This window comes from Equus caballus, chromosome 12, assembly GCF_041296265.1.
Source record: "Equus caballus isolate H_3958 breed thoroughbred chromosome 12, TB-T2T, whole genome shotgun sequence".
Classification (NCBI taxonomy): Eukaryota; Metazoa; Chordata; class Mammalia; order Perissodactyla; family Equidae; genus Equus; species Equus caballus.
Genome location: NC_091695.1, coordinates 28,059,379 through 28,070,130, shown reverse-complemented (window position 1 = coordinate 28,070,130; position 10,752 = coordinate 28,059,379). Strand labels below are relative to the sequence as shown.

At 46.9% G+C, this 10,752-nt stretch overlaps 2 protein-coding genes, 1 long non-coding RNA gene and 1 pseudogene across 16 annotated transcripts in view; 2 read left to right on the top strand and 2 right to left on the bottom strand.

The window, feature by feature from the left end:
* The first annotated feature begins 1,523 nt into the window (after positions 1-1,523).
* LOC138916811 (olfactory receptor 5A1-like) lies at positions 1,524-4,163 on the top strand (annotated as a pseudogene).
* Positions 4,164-5,659: 1,496 nt separating this feature from the next.
* Positions 5,660-9,135, bottom strand: LOC138916411 (uncharacterized). Its single transcript, XR_011423653.1, has 2 exons — positions 8,558-9,135; positions 5,660-8,240 (listed from the first exon to the last, which is right to left on the bottom strand). It is a non-coding gene; the product is annotated as an uncharacterized lncRNA (long non-coding RNA).
* A 130-nt stretch (positions 9,136-9,265) lies between these two features.
* The window catches only part of LOC111772089 (liprin-alpha-1), a 112,667-nt gene continuing 111,180 nt past the window's right edge, over positions 9,266-10,752 (top strand). For 8 of the 14 annotated variants that reach the window (XR_011423943.1, XR_011423944.1, XM_070229630.1 and 5 more), the window contains exon 1: positions 9,292-9,379. The gene's annotated coding sequence lies outside the window, so the exon portion shown is untranslated. Of the gene's footprint in view, positions 9,380-10,752 lie in introns of all 14 variants that reach the window. The other 6 variants (XR_011423942.1, XM_070229638.1, XM_070229636.1 and 3 more) reach the window with 3 other exon arrangements.
* Positions 9,485-10,467, bottom strand: LOC138916468 (uncharacterized). Its single transcript, XM_070229113.1, has 2 exons — positions 10,327-10,467; positions 9,485-10,156 (listed from the first exon to the last, which is right to left on the bottom strand). The coding sequence occupies exons 1-2, from the start codon at positions 10,465-10,467 to the stop codon at positions 9,485-9,487; spliced, it is 813 nt and encodes a 270-aa protein (XP_070085214.1).

The following is a 10,752-nucleotide window of genomic DNA, read 5'->3' as shown; positions in this document are numbered from 1 at the left end:
GTGATTCCCACAGATAAATTTTTTTTAAATGCTAAATTAAGATAAAAAAAAATCACTAAGCAGACAAAAATACAAGATACCTTGCTAAGAGTCAGCTATAACATCAAACTATAAAATCAGATTTGCAAAACTATGTAGTTAAATTATTAGATATTAATAAGAAATAAATATGTTTAATATGTTTAAATAATGGATGCTATGGAAAGTATGATGAAAGAATAAGAGACTATCAAAGATGACCACTCAGGAAAAGAACAAAATGAAACCTTTAGAGAGAAAACAAAATATTATCACTGAAATGTGAAATTAAACAGATGCATTAAACAACCAGTTAGCAAAACTTATGATAGAATAAATTATCTGGAAGAGAGATCTGTAAAAATTAAACAGAACACAGGAGAGAAATACAAATAATGCATGTTTGAGTGAAGTGGAGGGTAGAGCAAGAAGATTTAATGACAGACATTTAATTGTGGTTCCAGAGGCATATACTAGAAATATAAAGACAATTTCAGAATATTACCTGTGTTTGATAGATAGCACATCAGGCTTAAGTTTACCTTATTGAATGAATGGACATTAGAGGAAGCTGTGAATACCTCCGTGAGTAGAAGATGAACAGAATATATCGTAGATGTAAAATCAATCTTTTTGTTGTCATGATTGTTGGTTAAGATGATGACTGTGATGATGATGAAGAATGCAGTTTTCTGCTCTGTTCTCACAAAATTCTCTTTCTATTCAGTCTCACTGTGGACAGAACCACACCTAAGTCTGGCACGATCAATACACTCATGCATCACTTAATTGTGGGGAAACATTGAGCAATGAATCATTAGTCAATTTCGTTTTTGTCTGAACATCATAGACTGTACCTCCACAAGCCTACTTGGTATACCTACTACACACCTATGCTATATGGGACTAGTCTCATAGGATCACCATCATTTATGCGGTCTGTTGGTGACTGAAATGTTGTTACGTGGCACATGACTGTACATATTCTGTCTGCTCCCATTTTTCCTTCCACATTGATCTCAAATCTTGCGTTTATTTTCTAATTAGTAACTTCCTTCCTTCAGAATACTTTTCAAAAGAGTTCACCATGAAGCAAAGACAGATCTAGTTTTGGGAAATGAACCCGTCTGCCTCACTTCTCAGACTACAGCCTTATGCTTCAATGGGGATTTTCTCATATTGTTCATTTTTGGTCCTAGAAGGCTGGGAAATGATTGGCGAAAAGAAAGTCATTCTGGATGGCTAATACTGACAAGTATTTGTAGCTCATAGACATAGTTTATTCCACTAATGTTGCAGTCTTTCTCCAGGGAAATCTCCAAGACTTCTACTTTACGCAAACACAAAACTCTCAGCTACATGTGACATATATTTTCTAGGTTTCATAGCTTCCCATGATTTTCTTTCTAGTTTGAGTTCATCTGAATAAAAATATACTTGTGCTGGAGATGTTCTAATGACCACCTGAAGAGATGACAGCTATTGCATCTTGAAGAGGGCATGCAGTGTCTTATGCAAAAATATTATTTTGGTTATTTACTGTTTGGCCTGAAGACTTAGTGCTTAACTTCTCTGGACTGGCTCCAAGGAGAAAAAGAGAAAGGACTTCCAGAAATCCTGCCTCAGTTTTCTAATCCCCATATCCCTTGCCTAAGCATCCTCATCCTTACATGAGTTCAAATCACTCTACTTCTACAGAAGTCTTGAATCTAGGAACCATGAATAGACTTGAGGGTGACAGAGAATCCAATAAAACCATATGCAGAGGTGATAAGTGGCTGCAGTTTCCTGGGTACAGGGTTCAGACTTTGTAACAGATTTTCAAATGTATCACTGACTCAAAGAAGATCAAGAGTCGCTGTCTTAGATAATTTAACTTATAAGTATCTCTGATTTGAAGAAAGAAAAAGCTGCACCTGCAAAGAAAGGAGCATAATGGCTCTTTCAAACTTATCTTATCTAACTTCTCAGGTGCTTTCCTAGAATCATTAAGTTGTTCAACTCACATCCATTTCCAAACTATATCTTGTCTCTGACTCTTCCCACTATTCTATGACATTATTTTTAGATCTCAGATGGTTTTATGAAAACAGAAAGGCAGTTACAAGATAGTCCACCCTCCCTGATTACAGTTTAGTGGAATCTTGGTTCCAAAGATTCTATTTATTTATTTATTTATTTTCTGAGGAAGATTTGCCTTGAGCTAACATCCATTTCCAATATTTCCCCTTTTTTTCTTTTTATGTGGGCTGTACCACAGCATGGCCTCTAACAGAAGAATGGTGTAGGTCAGTGTCTAGGATTCAAACCCAGGTACCCTAAGTGAAGGGCACTGAACGTAACCGCTAGGCCTCTAGGGCTCGCCCCCGAAGGAGATTTTAAAAGACATGTACCCCAGCATCCTCATTTGGTGCATGAAGCCTCATGATTCAGGGACTTCTTCAAGCACTGATTAACATCAGAGCCATGTGTGAGGAGAATTTTCGTTTCACCATATCGAGAGATAGCAGTTTTCACCAGTTTTGTCTATTTCTGATTCTCATATATTTGTGAATTCTAGGAAGTTAAAACATGAAATTAAGACATTTCAGAGGATAATGTACTCATAATGCCAATTTACTGTCTTTTGTCCCCAAAGAGAATGAGAATGTTTATTGAAGGGAATTGTTCATTTAAGTTTAGTAATCATGCGTGGAAGACAGATTAACTCAACATGATGATTTAAGTTGTATATTTAGTCAGCTGCATGACTGGAAAAAGACGAAGAATACTTGTTTTTGTTTTTTGAGAATGAAATAATTTCCATCTGTCATCTTTTTGTCAGTAGATGACACTAACCATGTCCATGGATAGGAATAGAAATGAGACTTCTGTGTCCACGTTTGTTCTCCTGGGACTTTCAGATGAAAAAGAGGTGCAGCGTGTACTATTCCCAGTCTTTCTAGGGATCTACCTTATGACTCTAATCTGGAACCTGGGTCTTATCATCGTAATCAGGATGAACTCCCACCTGCACACGCCTATGTACTTTTTTCTCAGTTTCCTATCATTTTTAGACATCTGTTATTCTTCTTCAAATAGCCCAAGAATGCTTTCAGACTTCTTAAAAGATGAAAAAAACATTTCCTTCATTGCCTGTGCCACCCAGTATTTTATTGGGTGCTGGATGGGTCAGGCTGAATGCTGCATCTTGGCCACCATGGCCTATGACAGATTTGTTGGTATCGGTAGGCCTCTGCAGTACTCGAGCATCATGGCTCCTGGCCTCTGTCATAAGTTGATTGCTGGGGCCTATGGGAGTGGTTTCCTTGGTAGCTTAGTTCAAACAGTTTCTTGCTTTCGTCTCTACTACTGTGGGCCCAATATCATTCCAAATTTCTACTGTGATGTAACCCAGATTATTTCTTTGTCTTGTTCTGATTCCTACATCAGCCAAATGATTCTGTCTCTCGAATCTATTCTTGTTGGGTTTGGTTCCTTCTTGGTAATCATCTTATCTCATGCAATCACTGTAGCTTCCATCCTGAAACTATCTTCCATCAAAGGTAGTGCCAAGGTCTTCAATACCTGTGCCTCCCACCTAGTAGTTGTGACAATCTTCTATAGCACAAGCCTCTTTATGTACCTGCATCCTAACTCTAGCCACTCCAAGAAGCAAAACAAGGTGCTGTCAGTGTTCTATGTTATCCTAATCCCCATGTTAAACCCCGTTATCTATAGTTTCAGGAACAAGGAGATCAAAGAGGCCCTCAAGAGGATGACAAAGAGAGTAACACATTTATCTCCATAAAAACAATATTTGGGCAGGTGTTATTTCCCCTATAAGGAAAATAGAGATAAGAACATGTAAGAACTTTTTGTAGGTCATACAACAGCTAGATAGAGAGAAGTGAAAAACTCACTTCTTGATTCCTGGTGCCATCATATTTAGCTCACACTACCAAGCGATCAGTTTGAGGCAGTGTTATGAACATTGAATCTAGTTTAAAAGGTTTGTTCCCAGGATTATACCCACGTAGGTAAACCCCATATTTTGAGAACAGAGGTTCTGATAGACATTATATGCAGAGATAGACAAGAACCTAGGAATCCACACAGTCTTTCTCCTATGATTTTTAAAATGTCTTTTATTCATTTTCAACTGTTAAGCTTTTATATGTATTTCAATAAAATAAAATAATGTATAAAATCAAGTTGTGAAACTTAAAAATTATTTTAAAATGAGTACTTTTAATCTCCACCTCAAAGAGGGAGAGAGAGTGAGTATGAGAGGGAGGGACACAGAAAGAGAGAGATAGAAAGACTGAAGGAAAGACAGAGAAAGATAAAATATGACAAGAGAGGAGAAGAAGAAAGATTGATCTGGCTTTATTCCCAAATAAGCTTGTTCCTTCCATCTTACTCATTGAGCCTCCTTGTGAAGCGAATTTTGAAAAAGGTATGGGTGAAAGGAATGGTAGAAAGAAGGGGCACAATAAGGTCAAGAGTTAGAGAGATTCTCAGAGGCTAGAAAGAAGTCAAAGTCATCAACTTCTGGTCATAGTTGGCCTGTAGCCTGCTCTATGGTAGCTTACCAGAGACCATGCAAGACCTCAGAAATGCAGGCTGTCATGGTGTGTCTAGGGAGACAGGATCTGAGTCCCAGAGATCTGAGTCTCCCAAATATTCCTGGACCTTAAGTTTGACCAGGGAGCAGCAAAGCCAGTTTACTTGGGGGTATGATGTAGACTCCAGTCCAACTAAGAGAATTTAAAGAACATTTAAATGGACATATACTTTTAGAGGAGAATTTTTTTACTTTTTACTTTTTTAAAGATTGGAACCTAAGCTAACAACTGTTGCCAATCTATATTTTATTCTTTCTGCTTTTTTCCCCAAATCCCCCCAGTACATAGTTGTATATTTCAGTTGTGGGTCCTTCCAGTTGTGGCACGTGGGACGCCACCTCAATGTGGCCTGATGAGTGGTGCCACGTCCATGCCCAGGATCCAAACCAGCAAAAGCCTGGGCTGCCACATCGGAGTGCACAAACTTAACCACTCGGCCAGAGGGCTGGCCCCTAGAGGAGAATTTAAATAGTAAGCTTCACATATATTACATTAGTATTTATACAATACTCTACACTTCATATAGTTAAATTGCATGGATGTGATTTTTTTCTATTACCATATGAAGTTGGCAGTTGAGAAATTATCCACATTTTACAGATAGAAGCTTTGAGCATATTGAGGTCTTCCATGTTCTTCCCAGAGTAGCCACAATTCATCTTAAGTCTCACAAAATTTAATTTGTGGAGCATAGATGCTTCTTATTGACCAGAAACATGCTCTCCATGGTTTGAATGGGTGCCCTAATTCTATACTTTTGGTGTTATATTTTTAAAAACATCTTAAGAATCTGTTCAATTTAAAAGATTAATCTATTACAGTTCTTACTTGTGGGAATATCTGACTACTAACCTATTAGGAAGAGTTAAATTAAATAATTAACTCATTGCCCCACCCACCACTCTCTCTCTAGAATTAATATTAACTGAAATAGAGCAAACCAAGAATGAGACCTTCCTAAAACATCTCTGTTTCCCTAGTAATGGCAGGGTAGATGATCTCCACCAAAAAAAAAAAAAAAAAGACAAGAAACGTTTGTGAGAATGATCTTAAACAGATATTTTTTAATGAAGGATTAGTAATGCAGCATAATATGTTGTAAAGAACTCCAATTCAGAACACACAAATTAAACCTGCTATTAATGGGAGGCATGCTGTGTACCTCACAGGCTAAGTGCTTTATGAGCATTATCTGATTTGATTCTATGAAAAACTGCTGTATGAAGTAGCTACTATTATTAGCCCCATTTAATAGGTGAGGCTTGGAGAGGTTAATTTGCTCAAGGTCATACAACCAATAAATGGAAAGCTGGAATTCCACCCAGATTGGCTGACACCAATGCCCATGGTATTAACCACAATAAGTCATGGCTCTATCATGAATTAGTTTTATTGTATTCCTTTTTGCTGTGATTTCCTCACTTATGCATAGTAAATCACACCATGTATGCCTCATAGGACTGCTGAGATGATTGATTCAGGTTAGGTATTTGAGAAAGTGCATGTATGTATTTGTCTAAAATGAAAGTGCTTTGTAAAAGTGTCCACATATCTAATTTACTGTTGTCAGGTTATATTACCAGCCAGCTGTGTCATCTTGGGCAAATCTCTTAGATCCACTGGCTTCTAGTCCCCACCTGGAAATTAATGGTATTGAAACAGATGATCACTAGGTCCTTTCCACCACAAATGATTCCAAGTTCATTAAAAGAAAAGCTATAATCATGAGATCATAGTAGGACCATGAGGAAGTGTGGAATTGAATTAGAAGGGACGTGGCAAAGTGGGGCATGAAAAATTAGCAGGGGAATAATTCCATGGTAAACATGACTCCAGAGAGCAAGAGCCTGGGGAGTTTTCTCCCTCTAACTCTTTTCCCTTTTAAGTGGGAAGTGTTTCTTAAAATGTTTTTTACTTTATTTTTTTAAAAAAGATTTTTTTTTCCTTTTTCTCCCCAAAGACCCCCCCCCAGTGCATATTTGTATATTTTTCGTTGTGGGTCCTTCTAGTTGTGGCATGTGGGACACTGCCTCAGCGTGGTTTGATGAGCAGTGCCATGTCCGCACCCAGGATTCGAACCAACGAAACGCTGGGCCGCCTGCAGCGGAGCGTGAGAACTTAACCACTCGGCCACGGGGCCAGCCCCTACTTTATTTTTTTTAATTGCGGCAACATTGGTTTATAACAAGTGGGAAGTGTTTTGTTTTGCTTTTTCTCTTCCTCCCTCGGTGTGGGGCCCTGCCCGTCTTCCTGTTCTGCACTCGCCTCCAAGCTCTCTGTATTGGGGTGGGCCAGACACCTGTAACAAATTGACTGCGCAGATCATGTCTTAAACACAGGATTTCATTTCCATCTCATGCAACAGGCCAGGGTGTATGTTCCCGGTCAGACAGAGGAGGAGGAGGGGATGGTAAGGAAGATCTGTTCCGTTCAGTCTCGCAGGGACCCAGGCTAGTGGGGGCTCTGCCGTCTCCAGCACATGGCTTCCAAGGTCTACCTGTCACCTTAATGTGGCTGGCTGAATAACGGCCCCCGAGAATGTCCATTCGGCAATCGTCAGAACACGTGAATATTACCTTATATGGAAAAAGGGACTCTGGAGATTCTCCTGGATTATCCGGTTGGGTCCTGAGTGTGATCACAAGGTCCCCACAACAGGGAGGCAGTGAGAGATTCCACCACAGAGAGGAAGTAGATGTGACAACACAAGCCTGAGTCTCAGTGACTCGAGCAAGAGGCCCCGAGGCACGGAATGCAGGTACAGGTGGCCTTCAGAAGCTGGAAGGGGCAGCGGGCTCTTCCTTGGGGTCTCTCTTTGGCCTTGACTTTGGCCCAACGAAACTGATTTCAGACTTCCGGCCTCCAGAACTGTAAGTATCTGCATTTTTTCAGCCACAACCTTGGTTGTAATTCGTCTCAGCAGCAACGGGCACAGATCCATCTTTGCCGTCATCCCAACCTATGGTAAGGGGGAAGCCGTGCGGGCGTTTTTACGGGCCAGAAAGCGGTGCATATCCTCCTCTCTGATGTTCCATTGTGAGATCCTGGCTATGTGGCCGCACCCGTCACCTAGAGAAGCTGGGAGATGTGGAGCTGGGCAGCCAGAGGCCCAGTGAGTCCAGAAGGAGGGCAGGGGATCCACTCTCTGCCACACCGAGTTATCCCGCCCTGCGTGGTGGTGTGGATGCCACAGCGGCTGGCCCGCTGGGGTCCTGTGTGGGCTGGGCAGGTTGTCCTCACTGCATTTGCCTTTTCGGCTCCTTGGACCAGGGTGGGCGCCCCGGGCCCGGCAGGCCTACAGCCTCAGCTCCCCACGTCACATTTCTATTCACTTCCGGTCCACAGAGACATTCAACTTGTTTTTGAGCACGGCTAAACCTTTTCGCTTTCCAAATCTGACGTTGTATCTGTCATGCTACTTGGCCAGCCAGTCTCTGCCACACACTCTCCTGACACGGTGTGTCAAAGGGGAGACGGGCGCCGCCTTTTGCCTTTTCGCCGGATGTGACTCTGAAGCAGTCTGTTCTCCATAGAGAGGCTGGATGGATCTGGGTGTCACAAACGGCTCACGCCACCCTCCCGCTGAAAGCCCCAGTGAGCTCTGGCTGTCCTCATCTGGGAAACGGAAGCAACAATACCCACCTCACAGAGAGAAAGTAATGAGTGGCTGCTTGCGGGGGCGGGGGGGGGGAGCGGGGCACAGGGGTTGACTGCTAACAAGGTGGGCTTCTTTGGGGGGGATGAAAATGTTCTAAAATTAGGTCGTGGTGATGGTTACACCACCCTGTGACTATATTAAAAACCACAGAATTGTACACGAGTGTATTATATTTTATGCAAATTACATCTCAATAAGATGCTCTTAAAAATAATTTTCAACTCATAAAGCTGTTTCCAGGGAAAAATGAACCATCCTGTATTAAAAGGATTACCTTGTATCCACAATCGCTATGTGGCCAGCTGGTCTGGGCCACACACTCTCCTGAGGGGCAGAAGCCACGTGGCCCGCAGGCTGCCTCCCCAGTGTTAGTTCCCCTCCTTCCAGTTCTGACTTCCTCATTAAGCCTACAAACCCCTCATTCTTCCCAGTCACTCAGTCAAGAAACCGCCTTCTGGGGGCCGGCCCGGTGGCGCAGCAGTTAAGTTCGCACGTTCTGCTTCGGAGGCCTGGGGTTTGCTGGTTCGGATCCCGGGTGCGGACATGCAGTTAAATTCGCACATTGTGCTTCGGAGGCCTGGGGTTTGCTGGTTCGGATCCCGGGTGCGGACATGGCACCGCTTGGCATGCCATGCTGTGGCAAGCATCCCACATATAAAGTAGAGGAAGACGGGCACGGATGTGAGCTCAGGGCCAGTCTTCCTCAGCAAAAAGAGGAGGATTGGTGGCAGATGTTAGCTCAGGGCTAATCTTTCTCAAAAAAGAGAAAAGAAACCTCCTTCTGGAGCCTTCGCTCCGTACATTGACTCTGCGTGTAGGAACAGACTGTTTCCACGCGTGCTTTGCAGGCTCGCACCCCGGAGGAGCTCGGCCCGCGCTGCCCGCGCACGCGCGCGAGGGAGGCGGCCTGGCGAGGGGCGCGACGTGCCGGGGAGGGGGCGGGGCCTCGTCGGGACCCGGATGAGGCCCCGCCCCCGCCCGAGGAACCGGAAGTGGAGCAGGGCGCCTGGGAGCGGCGGGCGCGGAGCGGCAGGGGCCGGGGCCGGGGCCGGAGCCGGAGTCGGAGTCGAGTGGGTCCGGACGGAGCCAGGCGGCGGTGAGCGAGCGCGGCTTCCGCCGGGCGGGGGGGGCCGGCCCCTCCGCGGCGCTCGTGGGGCGCCCCCGGGCCCCGAAAAGGGAAGGAAGCGGCGGCCGCAGCGGTCTAGCCGCTCTTCCGCTCGCGGTTTCGGGTCGGCCGCGGGGGGAGCGCGGGCGAGGCTTCCCCAGGCGGGGGAGCCGGGGCCGGGGGCCGAGGGGTGGGGGCCGGGGGGCCGCGGGGTGAGGGGCGGGGCGCCGAGCGGTGGGGAGGGCCTGGTGTCGGGGAGGAAGGGGCAGTTCTGAGGTTTAGGGGTCCGAAGGAGAGGGGCCGGGGCTGCAGGGAGGAAGGGGAGGAGAGGGCCAGACGGGGAGGGGGTCTGGGTTCTGAGAGGGTGCCCGGGACCCGGGGGCTAGGAGAAGAGAGAGTGGAGGGGCCGAGGGTCGGAGGGGGGCGAGGTGCGAGAGAGGCCATGCTGGGAGGGGGTGTGATCCGGGGGGAGGGGCTCAGGGCCCAGGGGTTTAGGGGAGGGGCGTGGAGGGCCGAGGGGAAGGGGCTGGGGTGCAAGCGGGGCGAGGTAGGAGAGGGGCCCTGCGGGGAGGGGTCCGGGATCGGGGGCGACGGGATCAGGGCCCTGGGGTTTAGGGGAAGGGGATGGAGGGCCGACGGGGAGGGGTTTGGGTCCAAGCGGGGCGACGTAGGAGTGGGGCCCTGCGGGGAAGGACCGAGAGGGGCCGGGGTCTCCCTGGCGCCCGGGCGGGGCCGTCGCAGCCGCGGCTCCTGCGGCCCGGCCCGCACCTACAGGGAGGTTTAGCAATCAGGTCACTGGAAATGCAGCGACACGCGCAGCTGCAGACGGCCGAGAGGCTCTAAATTTGGAGCCATCCCTCTTCTGGCTGTGTTGGAAATCAGCAGAAAGGTGCTTCTGGGTTTTTGGTTCCTCTGTTGGAATCGCCTGAGTGTGGCACCAGGAACTCGATCTCCGCGGGCGGCCTCCCTGGAGCGGGTGCGGGGCTTCCTCCGCCCGCGGTCTGTGGACGTGTCGGGCCAGGGGGCGGGGGTGGGATGGGGGGGGTTCCGTTTCCCGCTGATCGCAGCGTTGGCGGCATCACCACTGAGTGCGCCCTCCCCGGGCGCTCCGCTTGGCGGGGGGCTGCCTGGGCCCGCGGCGCTCTGCCTGGCTAATCCCCCAGGCCCTGACCGCGGGATTCAGCCGGGCGCCGGCTGGCGGCTGGCGAGGGCTGAGATCCCAGGGCTGTGGGTCGGTGGGCCCCCCTGCCCGTGGCTGAGCGCGGCTGAGCCCCTGGCGCAGTCCTGACTCTCCTCTGGTTGGAAAAGTGCTCCCAGATGCTCAGGGAGCCGGGCAGAGTCCTAGAGGCAACTTTCAGACCCGC